We start from the raw sequence: 19,933 nt of genomic DNA on the forward strand, positions 1-19,933 counted from the left end.
AAACCTACACTAGATATGCTAGAATTTTTACTAGGAAATGCAATAATAATGAAAGGCGGGAAAGAAGCTTTCCTCTATATTACTATTTTTTTAAATGATTCCAAAGGACCTCCAATAACTTATAAATATTAGCTCCTGTATTCTTGAGAAATGGAAAGGCACTACAACAGGATAAATGAGTAGTGATGAAGGGGTTCTTTCAGACACACAACTCTTGCTGGCCCCTGCATTAGGAAGCACAGTATTTATTAGTCTACTTCTCAATAATTGAATACATTGCCTCTCCTGCTACAGAGGGAAGAGCAAAAGCTTTGGATTCAGGCAGGAGCCCAAACCTTCACTATTAATAGTTGCGGCAAGTATGTAAGTTACTTAAATTCTCTGATGTTATAATTCCCATCTAACAGAGTTGCTGTGAAGACTAAATGAGAAAACATTCAGGCAGATTTTAAAACATAATAGAACATTCAGTTGTAAAGAACATTTTTCTAAAAAGTAATTAATCAACTCATCTTATTCTGACAATGGAGGATACTGATGAACACATAACTATCTGTTGTCATATAATTTTACATTTTTTCTGTCTAAAGAATATTTCATAAATAAGACACATAGATATTACTTCTTAAAGAAAATATGCTGTGTCAAGGATATGAAACCACACTGAGGCAATGGTAAAACAGATCCTTCTTTTGGTGTAAAAACTACCTCTCTTAGTTTAATAATCACACAGCATATCTCAAGTTCTGAATGTTCAGTCTTAACAGTAGAATGTTGAATGAATTAAAACAACTGTCTATCGCTTGCTGGCCAACAACTACTCTAAGTTTCTTGGGCTGTCTTATATTAGCCTGTGAAATTAGGCCCTTTAGGCAGCCTGAATCCTGTTACAAAAGTTTTGCTCCTTATCTTGTTAGGTTCGCTTTCAGGTGCTTAGCTAATTGGTAATAACAGCTTCTTTTTTTTAAAATGACCTAAGACTCATTTATCTAAGGACATTACACATATCAACTAATATAATTTTTCATCATATCGCCTTTTTAACATTTAACAATGCAATTCAATGTTAATAAATAATACTGTATTAGGAAAACAGATTTATTAGCTGGCGTCAGATCAATATTGCTCTAATTTCACAGAATACGTTTGATTTCACAATTATAATCTCTTGCCCCATGGAGACCTTAAGTTTGTCCAGACATAATCTGGAAAAGATAAATTCTTATTTTCCTTGGGATGCAGATTTCTTTGTGGACTCCAACTCATGACCAGACTTTCTTGCCTTTTGGTAACTGCCGTGGATGACATACAAAATTACGACTATCACTCTGCCTCAGTTAGTGTGTGCTAAGTTCTAGTTTGGCTTTTCTCAACAGCAGTCCATTGTTTCCTCAACCATCACTACAACCAGTAGTTGTATTTTCGAACGTAACACAGTCAAGTGTAAATATTATGTTTTAAATAAATTCATCAGCAATTAACTAATTTTATCTTTAAAGTATTTTAATGAATGATACCCAAACAGATTTTAAGACCAGAGTTACAGACATAAGGAAAAACAAAGCTGGGGAGGGCCTCCATAGAATCATCTAATCCAAGTCCTTTCCTTTAGTGAAGGGGATGTCTAGAACAGATGATTAGCAGATGATTAGCTATTCTTTCCTTTAAGGTCTTGCAAAGTAGTCTATAACTCTTAGGTATTCAATTTAGTACTTAGCCAAACTGATGATCAATGCACTCTTCAGGTCCATTTCTTCATCAGTTAGGACTAAACATTTAATATTTCTGTCCACACTGTGCTCCAGAACACAGGTTTCTCACCAGGGCTGGCTCATAATAAAGCTCTCACAGATCCATGGAGAAATGTGAAAAATAGGCAAAGTGGTGAATTTTCCATACAGATAAATTTATACAATTTGAAGGTGTGTCTTTTATTATAAAACCAAGAGCTTTTTAATTTTTGTTTTGAAGATGCCCCTTATTTTATGATATAATGGTGAAAACAGATTGCACTTTTTTCTGTAATGTCCATCAAATGCAAAGTGGAAGTTGGCAACCATCTTTTGGTCCTCATATTCTTTTTACAAAATTAAAGACTTAAAATATAAAAACTTTACTAGTCTGCAAGATCCCAAAGGCTGCAAAAATCTGGAGAAAACAATCAATTTCTGGCAACACAGTTTTCAATCTCAGAACAAAGTTTGCAGTAAGCTAAATGTCTATAATATTACAAGAAAATATCACTCAGGTGCATTTTTTAAGTATAATTAAAAGTATCATGGATTATCTTGGAGCCTATTTCTATGAAAATATTTTATAATGTGTAGTTGAATGACATTATTATTATATAACATTTGTGTCCTTCAAAATAACCTCCAGTCATCTAATAATTTTCTATAATCTTTGTATAAACTATAGAAAATACATAGCACATAAAGAATAAGTTGCATTTCTGCCTACAGAATGAATTTTCAGATAATTTATAAAGATTAATTTTAAAGTTTACTTCCTAGAATAAATCTTTTTGAAATTATATGAAAAATTATTTTATTAGAAGAAATTTTTAAAAATCTTAAACCTCAGAATTATTTCAAAATTTAGAGTGAAGGCTTTGAAAAAATTATTTCTAACTTCAAAAAGATTCCATCTGGAAACTGTAATTCTGGGAAACCACAGGTCAATAAGCATGACTGGGACTAGAACAAGAAGTTAAGGAAAAGTTATGTAAGAGAGGAAAATTGAAAGATAAAATATTGCTCAATCACCTTGCAAGGATTATCATCTGAGAATTGGATATTATTAAAAATTTGTCTAGAACACTTCTAGCTTTGGGTTACTAAAGATTAAGTGGTGACTTCAGAAACTGTTAATTTCTTTTTGACCAAAAAAATCATAATAATCCACTACCTAACTGCATCACCTCGACACTATTCATCTAAAATAAATCCAATGCTGAACAAATTTGGGAGCCTCAATTTAGCAAGCATATTTTCAAGTAGTAAGTGTATTGTAATATATTGACTAGAATCCTGAAAATGACATGTCATACCAAATACAAAATTCAGAAGCCAAAAGTGACATTACTATTAAGGTTCTTTCTTTTATTATCTGTAATTTAAGATCTTAACATTTTTTAATGAATTACTATGATGAAATATAAAAAATCACAAAGAAATCACCAAGTTAGACGTTGTAAATATCACAAAGAAAAAATTATCAATGACGTGTAGAAAACAGTACCAACAGGGAACTTCTCCAAAAGAAAGTATTTCAGAAAAAATGTCAATTCTAGATAAATATGAAATACATATATATGAGGAAAACAGTTTGTTCTTGAAAATGAGCTAAAAAAATGTTATTCTCTGGCACTTGAACATGTTAAGATCACGAAAATGTCAACTACGTTAGCAAAAACAATTCAACAAGATTCATCTTTTTCCTACTTAAAAATTTCTTCCATAGGCAAGAAATGTATATTAACTACAGGAATATAAAGTGGGGTTTTTAATGGAAAAGGATGCAAGGCCAACTTATATGGCATATCTAAAACAGTCAAACTCATAGAAGCAGAGACTAGAATGGTGGTTGCCAGGGGCTGGAATGGGGGAGAGGGGAGGTGCTAATCAACAGGCAAATGTTTCAGTCACACAAGCTAAGTTCTAGAGATCTGCCACATAATAACACTGTGCCTAGAGATAACAATATTGTATTGCACACTTAAAAATCTGTTAAGAGGGTGAATCAGACGTCAAATGTTCTTACCACAATAAAAAAAAAGAATATAAAAAAAATTTTGTCAGTAGCCACCACAGGAAGCAGGAACAGAGCAGCAAGGCTCACACGTACCTGTGAGAACCACTGTATGCCCTCCACCACAAGCTACTTGGATCACCTTCTCGGGAATTCCGGGCACCAGCTGGGGAATTCTGTGATTGATCAGCAGCTTACTGGGAAGACCTAACTTCCCACTTTCGGGTTCTCCAAATGTATACAATTCTCCCTCCGCTATTGAAGGAAAAGAACAGTGATCAATGACCACATAAACAGGAACAAAATACTGGTCTTTTTGGTATATGTTCGTACATTCAATAAAAAATATAGACAATGACAACTTAATAAATGTGAGCTTTCTTGAGATATTTTTACTGTATGGTAAGGAAATAAAGCTAGATTTTCTTTTCCCCTTGATTATTCTAATCCAAAATCTTCATGAAGAATTCACAACTATCACTACTAACAGCTAAAAAATTATTTTAGCTGTCTCACAATACATAGGGAAGATGATCTTACTCCTACTTACTTTTAATAAAGAAAAATGACTAGACATTAAGCCCCCATGCAGACATGGATTTTGTCCTGCTCACTACAGTACTGCAAGAACCTAGAAGTGTGTCTAGTACATTAAACATTTAATGAATACTTGTTGAATAATTGCTTTTATGTAACTTGTTTTAGAAAACTCATTTACATGTGAAGTAAACATGCTGAGAGAGCCTTAAGATAGCAGATTTTACTCAGTTAGATGGCACTTCCTACAGAAAGATTTTATCAAGGAACTTGTGACATTTAGTCACTGCTTTGTCCATACTAACGCTATTGATTTGCTTCTGTTACTACATTTATCACCCTATGACTATGAGCTTCTTCAAAGCAGGAACTTTTTAATTCATTTCTATGAGTTCTATAAAGCAGGAACTTAAAACTTTTGTAAATATATAACCTAAAATAAAGAATGACACAGAATATATCACCATTGGTGTGAAGAAAGAGGTAACACAGCATATCTCGCTGCTTATTGTTTGCATGTCTCTAAGAGAACCATGGTTGACCGTTGACCAACCCCTGGGAATGTGGCCCTTGGAGTGTTTTTTATGTTGGTGATTGATGATTTTGTTATGCACACCTGGAACAATGAATTATGCCAGCTTCGGTTCTTACAGTGGCTTTGTACAAACATCAACATTGATGATGTACACCTGGTTTCATTGTTGAGGGACCTGAGTTTCAGTTTCTGTGACTAGTTGCTAGCTGGAGGTGTCCAGCCCCCTGCATAAAAGCCTCAGACCCTGAGGATAGAGTGGGCTTCCCTAGGCAGAGCCATTGTACACACATCCCTGTACTTCACTGCCAAAGAGAAGGCACGTCCTGTGCGGCCTCAGAAGAGGAAAGACTAGGAAGTTTATGCTGGACCTCTCTGGAAGATAAACATCATTTTCCTGTTGGTTTTGCTCTGTATCCTTTGCTGTAATAAATCTTAGCTATGAATATAACCTGCTATTGAAGTTTGAGAGTCCTTTTAGCAAATCAGAACTTAGGGAAGCTGTGGGACATCTAACACACATGGTATGTGCCACTTAAAACTTGGTCAAATACTGCAAACACAGCTGTACTGATTTTCTGAATTGATCAGCACAGAAAATAAAGTTTTCTGAACCACAGTTTTCTATGAAGTGTTTAGAAAACACTGGCACAGAAGAGGCGCTCAGTAAGTCAGCACCCTTTGCCTTTTTTCTAATGTTTCTTGACTTTCATATGAAGAGAGTTACTAAGTCCAGATGAGTCTCTTTCCACTACTGTCTGTAAATTCCTGCTACTCCTCACACCTTAACATGGGTGAACTGTATGGCATGTGAGCCATATGTCAATAAAGCTGTTTTTTAACTGTTTTTAAAAGGCACAAAAACAAAAAAGCTCAATGTAACACCTGTTGGTTAAGATGGACAATTCTACCTGTTTCTCTACCGGCTAAAGCAGAGTTTAGTCATAAAATTGATTCTAATAGTTTTATTAAAATCCAAATATAAGACAATGATTTTGCTTGAGACCTTTTTTGGTTTTTTTGTTCTTCCATTTGTGTTTTTTTCTTTTTTGTTTTATAAACAAAGTAAGCACAGACCACACCAACCCCAGCAGCCTGAAAGTTGTCAATAAGTTGGTAGGGTGCTATTGCTCCAAGGAACACAACCAACTGATCATTCATTCACCTACTCCCTCATTTGACAATACTGATTATCAGTTTGTTCAAGGCACAAAGTGATACAGGGGTGAACAATACCAGCCAAGTCGGAGTATGCCTTCTCTTGGTACCAAGCTGCTACCAATTCATTGGTAAAGCTAGGAGCACTGGAATGGGTCAATCAGCACTTTCTAAACCTGAATCTGAGGTGTACAGAATAAGGAGTAAATATATAAAACAAAGATTTACAGAGATATCTAAGAGGGGCCACAAAGCTATTTCCCCTAGGTGTTTTTACTGTTAGAAAAACCATCAATGAGATAAAAAGCCATGATCATACTTCTCCTATTGTTACTAGTGTAGATGTAGACTATAACAGTTAAGAGTACAACATTTCAAATATCTTAACTAATGTAGAAAAGGTTGCCAGTGACTCCAGGAAAGGGAGAAATTGGAGATGTTGAGAAAAGTCCCAACAAAGGAAATTATATCCCATACTGAATTCTCTTCCTTTTCCATCTAATCTTCATCCCTGTTCCCACAATTAAAGTCTATGACTTATAGAAACAGTAAAAGCAAATTAGCAGGACAAGAGTAGAGTAGGTCAAAGTACCGAGGCAAGTGGATCCAGGAGAAAGTAGCCCATAGGTCTTGTTTTTAATGCCAAAGAGTCTAAGAAGTTTGAGAACCAAAATTTAGAAGGGTTTTTAACATATAAATTTTGTTTTTCTAACAGACTTAATATTCACTAAAAAAGGTGACATGTCAGAGAGGTGGAAATTCTAAACTCTCATTGAAATGAAGAAATGTTGTGACCTAAAGCAGACCAAAATTATTTCATTACATGGACCATTATGGCATTATTTCTATAGAACTGTAGAATCTTATAACATTTTATTATTAATTTAGTAATAACTTAGAAATGGGAGATAACATGATGAATCCAAAATGTTCTGCCTTACTTGTTATAAAAGCTGAATGGTAATATCCACAAGAGACCCAGGAGATAGGTTTCCCAATGGTCACTTGATGAGGGACGCACACATTATCTATATTTTTTAAACCAATTTGTCCTTCAGAATTGTCACCCCACATAAAAAGCTCTCCATCTTCTATAAAGAAAACACAAGGAGGAAAAAAGCTTTTAAAAAGTGGCAGGGCTATCAGGTTATTATATTTCCAACAGACTATTTTTTAATTTAGAAAAACTGTGTGTCTTGAAAGAAAAGTATTACTAAGTCATTTATACCAGCTAGCTACTTAAGAGTTCAATTTCTATTATGAAATGCTTCGATAATGATAAAGGACAGAGAATACCTTGATGTAAATCACTTTAGTCATGTCCATATTTTTATCTCAATAGCAAAGACAGAATATCTTTTCCTATGATAACCTTTTCTTATTGTAATGTCTCTAAACAGAAAATGGTTTCCTCCTTTCGAGCAGGCTGCCTGCAACTGAACTGAAGGACAGCATGAGTCACACTGGACATCTCCTGGGCAAGTTCCAGGCCAAAACAGCCTAGAAGACCTTGCTCTGGGAACACCGTGGAAACGATGCTTTAAAGGAAGAAAAACATAAACGCCTCTCACTAGCTTTTTTTTGACAATTTACTCTTGAAAACACATAATTTAGCTTCAGAGAACAGGAGGTAATTAAAATATATATCATCTCAAAAATAGGCTAACTTATGTTCTTTCTGATAAGAGTTTCAATGTCAGAAAAAGTCAAATTAGGAAAAATATTTTAGAAAGAAATTATCAAGACTTATATCTTTTAATTAATTTAAAATTTTTAATCTTTGAAGTGGTTTAATGATAAGGCAAATAAAAGGAAAATTAAAAATAAGAACCCAAAGAAGGATGTGAAAATGCTAACTGTATGGCTGACAGAACTTAAGGGAGAGAGCTGTAGCTCCAACTCTGGCTCTCCCGACAGCTAGAGCAACACCGAAAGTTACACAGCTCTCCCGACTGGAACAAAGAAGCACACCAGCAGCTTCTTCAGTGAGACCAGCTTTACCTTGGCTCCAAATTTTAAAGAAATTACTGATATGGGCTTTTGATAGAGAGGGTAGAGAGATGTGAAGACCATTATAAATTATATTTTAACAACATATATCCAACAGATTGCTATGGTGTTTCTGATAGCAACTTCATTAAAGTAAGCATAACTTTCAGAACACACGGTGAAGATAATATTTAAGAATATCTAAAGGAATAGATGGACAGTGTAAGTCAGAATTTATTTAAAAATTACCTTCTAAATGTATGTTTACCTCTAACTCTAAATAAGAATAAAATTGAAGTATATGTCATGATTTAAAGTTCTATTTTAAATGTCTTCTGAAAACACATAGTCAATGAAAGAAAACTAAACATCAACGCCATCTTCAATTTCCTGAGTTGGTATACCCTAGTCTAAAGGAAAGAGATGTGTCCCAGCTTGAGATAGAGAAAAGTCTCACCAGTTAATGCAGCTGAACTACTAGATCCAGCAGAGAGCTGTTTAATCTTATGCTGGGATGTAAAAAATTTAATTCGATGAAAGGTATTTCTATCTTCATCATCGCCAAGTCCCAGCTGTCCCTCACTATTTCCTCCAGTTGCATATACTTTGCCTCCTTCTGCACACAGAAAAAAGAAAACATCAGTATACTGTAGTCACCATCTTTATGAGACAGGCCAGTGTATACCAGGTATTTCCTCTATTAACAGCGAAGAAAGTTGAAAGCTGGCATTATCCTATAATTTGATGAACAATTTCATTTCAGTGTCAAAAATAAAGCAAAACAAGCAAGGCTATACATTTTTGTGAGATTTTTATAAAACACGCTAGAGTTTAAGTAGCAATTGGAATCTACAGAATGTGTGGAATATATTTTCTTGCTCATGCAGCACTTTATTAATTCAGAGCAAAAAAGATGAAAGTAATTTCCAAATTAGTTTATAATCCAAATCAAACTATTTAAAAAGAGATGTGGTTCATTAATTTTAAATTCAATACCCATTAAAACTAAGATACAATAGGTAACTAATAAGTAAAATAAGGCAAATTCAAGAAGAATATAATTAGAAACACAAAAATTCTATGTTGTATAATTATTTTAATTTTCTAGCTAAATAGGAAGGCAGTATAGCATTGTGTTTAGGAGAGAGGACTCCAGAGCCAGACTTCCTGGGTGCAAATTCTGGCTTGCCACTTATCAGCTGTGTGACCTTGAATGAGCTGTACTTAACCTCCCAGTGTCTCATTTTCCTCATCTGTAAAACAGGGATAATAATAGTGCCTACTTCATATAATTGTTATGATGATTAAATTAGTTAACATTATAAATTCTTAGAACAGCATTTGGCTCACTGTAAGCACTATATAAACATTTGTTAAGTACTTTCTTAATCAAATAAGAAGTATATCATACTTAGATAATAAACATTGCCAGTAGGCTCTAAAGTAATGAATATTTTAATAAATACACACATATTAAAAATTAGTTATATCTGTCATAAAAATGCACATGAAGTTAAAGCCTAGCTAAATTATAGGGGAAACTGAGGGCAAAATCAACTTGAATAAGTAAACACTTTAGAAAAAAATGAAACCTAATTGAGGAAACAAGACTAGCTTTCAAATGGAAGATACTACAAGCCATGAGGAATTGGACCGCACAATTTAACACATACAGAGCAAACCACAGTTGGTGGAATGCTAAAGCAGTTCACAGAACTACATGAGTAAAAAGTTGAATAGTTTTAGAACAAAAAGTAGTAAAAAGTTTAGTAAAAAGTTGAATAGAAGAAAAAGCTCCAAGGAAGAAGTAAGACACATCTTGGATCCTAAAAGAAAAGAATCTGAATACAAAGAGGAGACATTTCAGCAAGGAAAAAGTAGGAGTGAGGGCAGAAAGGAGAAGAGGAGCCCAGGCAGTGAGAACAGCCTGAAGCCAGAAGCAGCTGTGTGTGTGGCAAAGGAAGTGGGGAAGAGTGCTTGGTGGTCAGGGCCTGGATGTCTAACTGCTCCAGCACCATTTGTTGAAAAGACTACTTTTTCTCCATTGAATTGCTTTGGCAGCTGTGTCAAACAGTAGTTGGGCATACACGTGTGGGTCTACTTCTGGACTCTAGTCTGTTCCATTAGTCTTTGTCTGTCTTTTTGCTGAAGAGCACACTGTCTTGATTACTGCAGCTTTTCAGTAGGTCTTGAAATCAGACAGTACTAGTCCTCCAATTTTGTTAGTTTCACAACTGTTTTGGCTATTCTGAATCCCTTGCTTTTCCATATAATCTCTAGAATCACCTTGTCAATTTCTACACACACAAAGCCTATTTGGATTTTGATTGGAACTGTGCTAATCCACATCAATAGCCTTCTGGGGGTGGCTTCCACTTATCCTCAGAAAAGATGAGGGAAGAGTAAGATCAAGAGGTGTGAGCACAGATAAGGAGATGCTGTCCCTCAACATAATCCAAGAAAAGAAGCTTTTTCTTCAGCCATTTAACATTTGTCTGCATATTTTCAAAGGAAAACAAGTGTTCTAACCATTTACATTTTAAAAAATCCTAATCTTACCATCGCCAAGGTACTATTTCTATCAATTTGACAAAGCCGCAAATGTTAGTGGAGTGAGACCTCAGTCTTCAAATGTGGCAGAAAGTCATACAGATTGAGTACTATACCTGTTGCCACTATGGTGTGGGTCCTTCCACAGGCAACAAATTTCACTTTTTCAGGTTTTAAAGCTAAAAATATAAAATATGACAATTAAAATATTTTATGGTTATGAAAATGATAATCAGGTCAAATATTAACTAGGTGGTAGCACTGAGATTTAAATCCAGTCCTGTCAGACCTCAAAGTCAATGCTCAACTAATAAATCAAAAGTTTTCAGAACTAGTGATACATCATAAGCAGTGCAGCTTTGAGAAAAATATAGATAGTTCAGCCCCACCCCTGGAGAATCTACGTCAGTAGACCTGAAGTAAGACATAGGCATCTATATATTTTTAAAAACTCCAGAGGTAATTGATATGTGCTGAGATCCACTGCATTGTTATGCTGCCTCCTCATCAATCTGATTTTTTTCCTAGTCTGCTACTTTATGCAGTGAAACACTGTAAGGCCAGTATTCATAGGCATACATCTATGTTAAAGTTCTTCATTCATTCATTTACATATTCAGGAAACATTCACAGAACATCTCCTAAGTGCTTAGCAAAGGGGCTGCAAAGATCACTAAGACAGAGTCCCTGGTCTCAGGGATCCCATAGTCTAGACAATCCAGTTAGCTCACCTATTAGATACTGGAGAGTAAGAATCATAGGAGCTGTGAATAAACCCAAGGGATTAGTAGACTGTGCTCAATAAATACTTTTTGACCAAGTGAAATACTTCAAAAGTTCCATAACAACATCTATAATTAGCATGGACATGATAAATTACACTGAAATTCTGAGCTGAAATTAAGGGTTTGGCTAGGAAAATAAAAAAACACTGTTCTTGCTACATCCTAAGGAATCTCCATCGCCATTCAAGTTTAGTTAATGTTCATAGGTCACAACCAAACAGAAGTTTCGCACATAATAGTGAGAAAGCTTTGTAAAGGTACTGTACGTCCCATATTTTCTGGGATAGTTCTGATTTAAAATATTTTGTCCCGTTGTTCTTGTAAGAACACTAGTACTAATCAACCCCTAGTCCCAATGTTTTGTTCAGCACATCTACTCACTACATTACAGCAAGGCAAAATGTGTTTTATAAAACTAGCAACTACACAGAAGCATGATGTCCACAAGTCTAATAAATGACACAGAGCTCAAAATTCTAACATATTATATTGTTTGTTCTTTGATATACAATAACAGTAATATTTAAGAAGGTTTACAAACAGGCCAACAACAAAAAAAGGATGTCCAAGTGCAATACCATAGAACCATTACCTCCTTTGTGGTGTCTGAGTTTAAAATCAGTGTGATTTTTACTCTCTAACATAAAAGTAGTTTTGAATATCATAAACAATAGAGTTAAACGTCAATAATATTCAAGTAAATATCAGCAAATAAAGAACTGAAGGATTTATTATTTATAATATGATAATAAAGAACCACACAATTAATATAAAAGTACTTTATATAGTTTAAGTATTTAAAGTGATAAAGAAAAGACCCCAAACCTTTGATACATGTTGGCTTGCTCACAGGTGATTCTGATCCTAATCCTAACTGGCCCCAGTTGTTACTGCCAAACATGTAAAGTTTATTATTTCCTGGTGGGAAGAAAAAAATAATAAATTGAAGCATTTTCAACATAATGTGAGATGAAGCCATCACAAAGCAATAAAATAACTATACTTAAAAGCTGTCATTGGTTTTCCATGTTGAAACAAGCTACCTTGTCCATCCATGTGTAGCCAGATTCTGTTAGGTGTAAAAAGTTTCTAAGATTATACAAGGACAGGTTTTTTTTGTTACACAGATATATTAAAATAGATTTACTCCAAGAAAGTAAGGTGTATAGAAAACAATTTATATTTACTAAGGGAACTAGTATATTTACTAAGGGAACTTAAAATTTAAGAGACTCTCTTGATAAATCAATTTGTCAAGAATTCTCTGGCAAAGTAAAGAAAACACTTTCTGTATATTTTCAACATGTTTCAAACACAGTACATCTACAATATTTAGGATTCTTTAAGTATTACTAACATCGTTTAGGATTTTAATACTAACCTGTAACAACAGCAGTATGTTCATCTCCACATGCAAGACATATAGGTATATCATTTTTAAACCAGAATTTGCTGGGAATATTTTCAGCAAATCTAGTTTTTCCAAATGTAAACACAGCACCCGAATCTGCAAATATACAACAGTTTCTATTTTACAACTTTTACCATGTTGCCTGTTACTCAAATATTTTTTCAAGTCATTTATCTATACAGATTCCATGTCTCGTGACACCTTTGTCTCTGCTCTAGCACCGTTTACGCCTTCCTTCTTCCATCTTAATTCAGTCTTACTGCTCAGACTTCTTTCTAGATTAATGAAATCTAATAAACACGTATTATTCATTTACCAGAGTAAAGTAAGAAATATATTATCACAAGGAAGGAAGTCCTTGATTATCAATAGTGCTGCTGTCACCAGGGAGACCATCTGCTCCCTTGAATGAGCTGTTAGAATCAGTGCCCACTCCCGCAGGTTAACACCTCAGGGTCTAGCCCCTGACTGAGGGCTTTACTCCACATACAGAAACAGCACAGTAGTGAGTTTCATCATTAGCACCATGAGGATGCAGGATGCGGAGACTCAACATTCTTAGATTAAGTCATTAAATACTACTTGATCTGAGTAGTATTCACAAACTGTTTTGGTCCCATACCATTTTGGAGAGATACCAAAACCCCGGCCAGTTCCCAATAACCATTTAAACTCTCCCCCCACCCCCATCACCAAACAGGAGACCAGAGCCAACTTTTGAGGAAATCTCAAGGAGGATGATCACGTGTAAATAAAGGAATGGGTTAGGAGAAGGGAAAACACAGCAAACATAAGTATTAATAACAAATATTAAGGTGCAAAAAACTAGTCACTATGGAAAACTTTTGAGAACAATTGTGAGGCATGTCAGTTCAAACTGATAATTGAGATCCAGGAGGCCAGAAGAGGCTCTGAACTTTTCTAGAATGAATAATTTTAACTGTTTTGTCCTGCTCCTCCACAGGAAGCCTTCCCTGATAACCTCACCCCAAGCCAGTGTTTGGCGTCTCTGCTCTGGGCCCACCCCCGCCACACCTCCCCACCCCGACCCCGAATCAACTATCAACCGCATTTTCACGTTGTTTACTTTCTTATATCTCTCACTAAGCTTTGAACTCCAGGAGGCAGGAATCTAATCATGTTTGAGCCAAGAGCATGGCAGAAAACGGAACAGGTATTTCAGCGAACGCATGATTCTGCTCTAATCCACGACCGTTGGGCGAGACCCATTAGCGGGTCAGAAAATCAATTTAGTGGGTCAAGATTACCATTTCTAAAGGAACATACTATAGAAAAGATCTGAGCGCATCCCAAGTAGCTAGAGTTAGTTACTGCTTCGTGAAATGTCTATTTCTGTTACACAGTATGGAGGCGGTACCGGGTCACAATGTCAAACGTATTTCTGGAGCGCAAGGGAAAGAGTCTTAACCGTCGCTAACCGACCCTCTTCTCGCCTTTTCTGCAAGTCGGTTCCCCACCTTCTTTTACCTCACGCGCCCCGGGCACCCACTCTTTACAGCCTTCAGTACATAACTAGGGACTTCGAAGGAGGCACTTTGGGGAGTTTATAGGGAGGTAAAAACCGCCCCTGCCTTCGAGAAAGTTCATCGAAAGTTTATTTAAAATGAAGAAGAAAGGCACCCCCTCCCTTCTTGTCCCCCTTCCCCTCTCTCCCCTCCGTCTTTCGCGGGGGCGCGGCCCGAGCTCCAGCCTCAGCCCGGCGGCCGCGGCCCGAGCCTGTCCCTCGACGGGGCTGGCCCGGAGGCGGGGCCTGGCCGCCCGCCCGCCCGCGGACCCTCCCTCCCGGCCCGCCGCCACCGCCACCGCCGCGACTCACCGGGCACCACCTTCTCCTGTTCCTCCATGCCGAGGACGGCGAGGGAAACCTGCGCCTGGGCCGGGAAGACAGCCGGGTCGAATCGGCCGGGCCTAAGGCAGCGCCTCAGCCCCGACGCGGGCCGCGAAAGCCCCCTCAGCCCTCATAGCTACACTCCGGCGTCGGCGACGACCGCGTTTCAGGACGTCAACAAACGGCCGCTAGGGGCAACGGAGGCGGTGCGTTAGTGCGCGCGGGGGGGGGGGGGGGGTGGGGGGCGGGGCGGGGCGCGCGCAGGTGGGGGGAGGGGAGGCCGGGCGGCAGGCGCGGCGCAGGCGCAGACGCAGCGAGCGGAGCGTTAGAAGCCGCGCGCCCTCTGGTGGCCCGGAGGGGAGGGGCGGCCAGGCGGGGCCGTGATGCCCCTTAATGCGCACGCGTACATTGGTGGCTGTCCCGGCCCGGCAGAGACTGGGTCCGAATAGTGACAAACGTCACAAATGCCACATACTCTGGCACTCAAGTTGTTTGGCACAGGCAAACGTAGACACACAACTGTGATAATCCTAGTAATAGTGACCATCTATAATTCTAAATGAGGTAGGTACTCTGCTAAACGTGTAAATCACATTTGTATCCGCAACATCTAAACCAACACCGGGCAATATGCTAGATGCTCATTAAATATTTATTGAATGAATGAGTCCTACTACAGCCCTGTAAGGGGAAATTATACAGGGGGAGAGCTGGAGTCCTGTTTAGCCAGTCCCGCCTGTAATCTGATCAGCCCCGCTGTGTCCTCCCACAGAAGAAGGATGAGGTATACAATCTACTACTGACAGAACATGCACAAAGAGATTCACCAACAGCAGAACATTATTGCTCTAGAATTTGCCCAGAGATGAACCCTAGTGTCCCGTGCATCAACACTTGGCAATCATAAAACAAACAGGCAAAAAGCCATCTTCTAGGATGAGTAGATTTATGTACATGTGGTAGTTGTGGGCATGGGCTCTAGAATGAAAGCTGGATTCAAGGATCCCTGAATTCCTGTGTACTAGAGCATGTTACCGACATTTTCAGGGAGTTACCATTAAAATTTGGAGGGGAGATTAAACTATCCAATATACAAATAATCATTTGCTTACAAAACAAAGTGGGGGGTACTAAGAAAGTATCTAACAAGGAACATTGACCTGGTGTGAGGGGTTAAGAAAAGCTTATGGGGGACCCCCCCGGTGGCCCAGTGGTTGAGTTCGCGCGTTCAGCTTCTGCGCCCCGGCTTCGCTGGTTTGGATCATGGGTGTGGACATGGCGCCGCTGGGCAAGCCATGCTGTGGTAGGAGTCCCATATATAAAGTAGAGGAAGATGGGCAGAGATGTTAGCTCAGGGCCAGTCTTCTTCAGCAAAAAGAGGAGGATTGGCAGCAGATGTTAGCTCAGGGCTAATCTTCCTCAAAAAAAAAAAAAAGAAAAAAGAAAAGCTTATCAGAAGAAAGGACATTAAAGCTAAGAACTTAAGAAGGGGAAACCGGGAGGGTGAGAGAACTCTGGACAGAGAGTAGATCCTTATGAGCAAAGGTTCCTAAGGAGCTTTGCTCTTTCCAGAGCTCAAGGAGGTGACACTGGCTCATGGCAAGGTGGCAGGGTCTTGGGCCTGTCAAGGACCTGAGGTTTTATCCTGAGGACAATGGGAAGCCACTGAGACTTTTTAAGCAGTGGATTGACAGGATCAGTAATGTGTATTCCTGGAATCATTCTGCCTGGCTGCTTTGTGGAGAATAAATTGGAGCAGAGAGGAGGGTTCAGAGGCGATTGCAGAAATTCAGACAAGCAGTCACGCTGGCTTGGAATACAGTGTACTGGTACCAGAGAGGAGCGGGCAAGTCTGAAAACGTTTTAGGAGGTAGAATCAACAGCAAACAGTGTCTGACTGTTGACTCCTAGGCAGGGTAGGACTACCAAATAGCTCTTAGGGCAACATCAAAGAAGGGGTCCTAAATGATCTTCAAAAGGATTGGATATTCTTTTTAAAGCATCATTATAGTCACTATGGGAAAATCAGAATCTCTGAAGACTTACTTTAGTTGTGATATGCTTTAGTTTGTTTTTTATTTCAAAATAGAGTAAAGCACATTTTGGTGCTTAGCACACCCCAAGGTATGGTATTGATGCAGCCTACTCCCACGTTTCCGAGATAAGCCAACAGGGGGAAGGTGGCACCATTTACTGAGATGGGGAACACTGAGGAAGGAGCAGGAGAGGTTGGAGTTAGGCAGGTTGGGTGAGAGAACATGACAGTTCACCCTTGAGCAGACTAAGGCACCAAAGTGGAGGTGATGAGCTGAGCACGTAATGGGGGAGCAGAAGCCCCAGTTGGAGGCACATATTTGGAGGATGCCTAGGTCTATGTAGTGACGGTGGCCTTGGGAAAAACTACCAGGGAAAAGCCTGGAAAGTGACCATAGAATGAGCAGAAAAGAGAGGCTAGGAAGAGTCATGGCAAAGCCCAAATTTTAATGACCCAGCAACAGTTGATGAAGCTGAAAAGGAGAGAGAATGACCAGAGAGAGAGAGCCTATGGAATGGGGTTTCAACAGGAGGGTGTGGTCAGTTGGGTCACGTGATACTGAGAACCGAAGTAAGTTGAAAACTAAATGCCCACTGAATTTAGCAATGAGGAGATCATTAATGGTGTTGAAAAGAGCCGTTTGGTGGAGTGATGGAGGAAGAAACAATATTGGAGTAGTTAGAGAGTGGGAGGAGCTGAGCGAAAGAAGTGAGGATGAATGCTTTACAGACAGGAGATAGAGAGGGGACAGGAGAGGAGGGGAGATAGTAGTTGGAGGACAGAAGGTGGCTGGAGGGCTTTTGTTAAGCTTGGAGAAACTTGAGGATGCCGAAGGGCAAACTGAATAGAAGGGAAGAAAGCATAGATTTAGAAGAGTGAAGGAATAATCAATAATGTTAGGGAGGAAAAAACAGCAACCAGATCTCATGTAGAGGGATTGGCCTTGGCTAGAAGGAGAGACACTCTTCTAGCATAAAAAGAAGAAAGGAAGAAAGTCTCCTTTCACAATATACTACTGATATATATGATATATCTATACACTATTGATATATATGATATATATTTATATCATATATTACATATATGATATATATTTATATCATATATGTAATATATGATAATACTATTGTCTGTCTCAGAAGGTTGTTGTGAGATAGTAGATAATGCATTAGAATCTACAGCTTGGTGACTGGAATAGAGCAGCACTCAACTGTGTTAGCTCTTGTTAATAAGGCAGAGTTGGCTATGCTCATTGTAGTAGTCAGCATAACCCAGGTTATGCTGCAACGCAAACAAGAGCCCAATTGCAGTGACTTAAGGCAAACCAGTTTCTTTCTCACTCATGCTACATGTCCAGTGTGGGTCAGTGGGGGTATCTGCTCCACCTGGTCACTCAGGGGCCCAGGCTAACTGATAGAGGTTCAACAATCTTGTAGCTACACTGTATGTGACTCCGGACCCCTTTGGTTGCTGTAGCAGGGCAAGAGAGAGAGGGGGCAGGAAATTAAATGTTTCAGGGCAGAGGCGGCACGTTTCTCTTCCTCACAACCCATTGGCCAGATCCAGTGTTCTGTGCCCCTGTGCGCTGCAGAGGGGCTGGGAAATGTGGGAGCTCCCGTGACACTCAGTGAGTAGTAAATACTTCGCCACAATCCCTGTTGCTAGATGGTTTCAGCCTGTGGTGTCCCCTCCCTCGTGTTGGAGAAGGCAGAGAGTTCTAAGGTATAATTTTATGCCTCTGAGCTTATAGTTGTGTGCTCTTTCAGTGTCCCCTTCATACATGGCCAACCACTCATATACGTCTCAGGAAATCATGTTGATATACAGAAGTCATCACCCATCTGACAACATGTGCAACTCTTGGCAATTCCCTCTATTAATTCTAGTTGTTATTCATTTCTGGAGCATTTTATGTCAACTAAAAATAGAGGCATGTATGAACAAGGGAGACATTTGATGGATTATGCTTCCTAGCTAGTTCCTTGACAGCCTTCAACAAAACTTCCAAGGCCTGTATTTGGAGTTGCATTACAATGCAGCTGCCATCGATGTTTATTTCTCTATTTGGAATCAGATAAACAGATGTGTCTCCACTTCGAAAACTCCACTATAAAATCCCATAAATATCCAAATTCACAAATCCGATTCTAATGGCTTCGTTGATTTCTGAAATTTTGTAGTGTGCCTCCGGGATATGTGAACTGAGGACGCACAGATCCAAAGCCAGGGAGTTTTATTTATAAAGAAGAAAAAGAGGGTAGGTGGGGACCTCTGAGCTATTATCCCCAGGGAAGAAATTTTTCACCTTTCTTAATCATTTAATCCAGTATTTTTCAGTCTTTAACGTGCATACAAATCATCTAGTGGTCTTGTTAAAATTCAGATTCTGATTCTGTAGATCTAGGGTGGGACCAAGGAATTTGCATTTTCAACAAGTTCCCAGATGATGCTGATGCTACTGGTTGATGGATTACACTTTATGTAGCAAGGGCTTAACTTGTGGAAAAGCATAAGAACTAGTTTGTGGAAGGATTAAGGAAAAGGCTGGTAAATGTGATTATAGGCAATTTAATGGATAAAGGATCTAGCACTCAGAATATGTATAGAATACCAACAAATCAATAAGAAAAACACGAAAGTATAAGATAAAAAGTGGGCAAAAGGTATTGCATTCACAGAGATGAAAATCCAAAAGGCCGATAAACATATGATGTTTAACCTCACTGGAAATAAGGAAAATGCAAAATAAGTAATGATGAGATGACAATTTATACTCGTATGATTGGCAAAAATAATAACATTAATAACTTTAAGTGTATTTGAGTATTTAGGAATACAGGAAGCTTCCTGGAGAAAGTATAAATTAGTGCAACAGTTAGAAAACAATTTGCCAAAACTACCTGTGCCCAAAGAGCCATACATGAGGATATTCATCGCAGCATTGTTTATCCTAGGAAAAAGTGGAAATAGCCTACATGTCCAGCAGTAGAGGAATGGATGGACTGTTTATTCACACAGAGGAATATCATACGGCAGTTATCATAAATGAATCAGATTTACATGTATGGAAATGAGAAATTCTCAAAAACTTAATGTTGAGAAAAATAAAATTATAAAATGGCATGTTCTGTATGATGCTGTTTTGTCTAAAAAAATTTAAGCACATGAAAAGAAGACTATTTGTATAGAGATATACATATATAGAATATGATCATTCATGGGAATAGTGTACACCATGTTAAGGAGAGTCATTTCCTCTGGGACAGGAAGGAAGGGTGAGGGATGAATGGTGAAACCTCAAAAGTATCTGTAATGGTTTGCTTCTTTAAGAAGAACA

At 38.3% G+C, this 19,933-nt stretch overlaps 2 protein-coding genes across 9 annotated transcripts in view; one reads left to right on the forward strand and one right to left on the reverse strand.

Moving 5' to 3' along the window:
* LOC100055608 (X-linked retinitis pigmentosa GTPase regulator) overlaps positions 1–14,760 on the reverse strand; it is a 53,972-nt gene extending 39,212 nt beyond the window's left edge. For 6 of the 7 annotated variants that reach the window (XM_023633818.2, XM_070257797.1, XM_005614067.3 and 3 more), the window contains exons 1-7: positions 14,550–14,760; positions 12,683–12,808; positions 12,127–12,219; positions 10,633–10,695; positions 8,424–8,582; positions 6,919–7,068; positions 3,847–4,005 (exon numbers count right to left, since the gene is read on the reverse strand). In XM_023633818.2, the coding sequence (XP_023489586.2) occupies positions 3,847–4,005; positions 6,919–7,068; positions 8,424–8,582; positions 10,633–10,695; positions 12,127–12,219; positions 12,683–12,808; positions 14,550–14,577 (778 nt within the window). In that variant the 5' untranslated portion in view covers positions 14,578–14,760. The remainder of the gene's footprint in view (positions 1–3,846; positions 4,006–6,918; positions 7,069–8,423; positions 8,583–10,632; positions 10,696–12,126; positions 12,220–12,682; positions 12,809–14,549) is intronic. The other variant, XM_023633817.2, reaches the window with a different exon arrangement.
* OTC (ornithine transcarbamylase) overlaps positions 14,555–19,933 on the forward strand; it is an 82,978-nt gene continuing 77,599 nt past the window's right edge. The window contains exon 1 of one of the 2 annotated variants that reach the window (XM_023633821.2): positions 14,555–14,767. The gene's annotated coding sequence lies outside the window, so the exon portion shown is untranslated. The remainder of the gene's footprint in view (positions 14,768–19,933) is intronic. The other variant, XM_023633820.2, reaches the window with a different exon arrangement.

The sequence above is a fragment of the Equus caballus genome, chromosome X (genome assembly GCF_041296265.1).
Source record: "Equus caballus isolate H_3958 breed thoroughbred chromosome X, TB-T2T, whole genome shotgun sequence".
Lineage (NCBI taxonomy): Eukaryota > Metazoa > Chordata > Mammalia > Perissodactyla > Equidae > Equus > Equus caballus.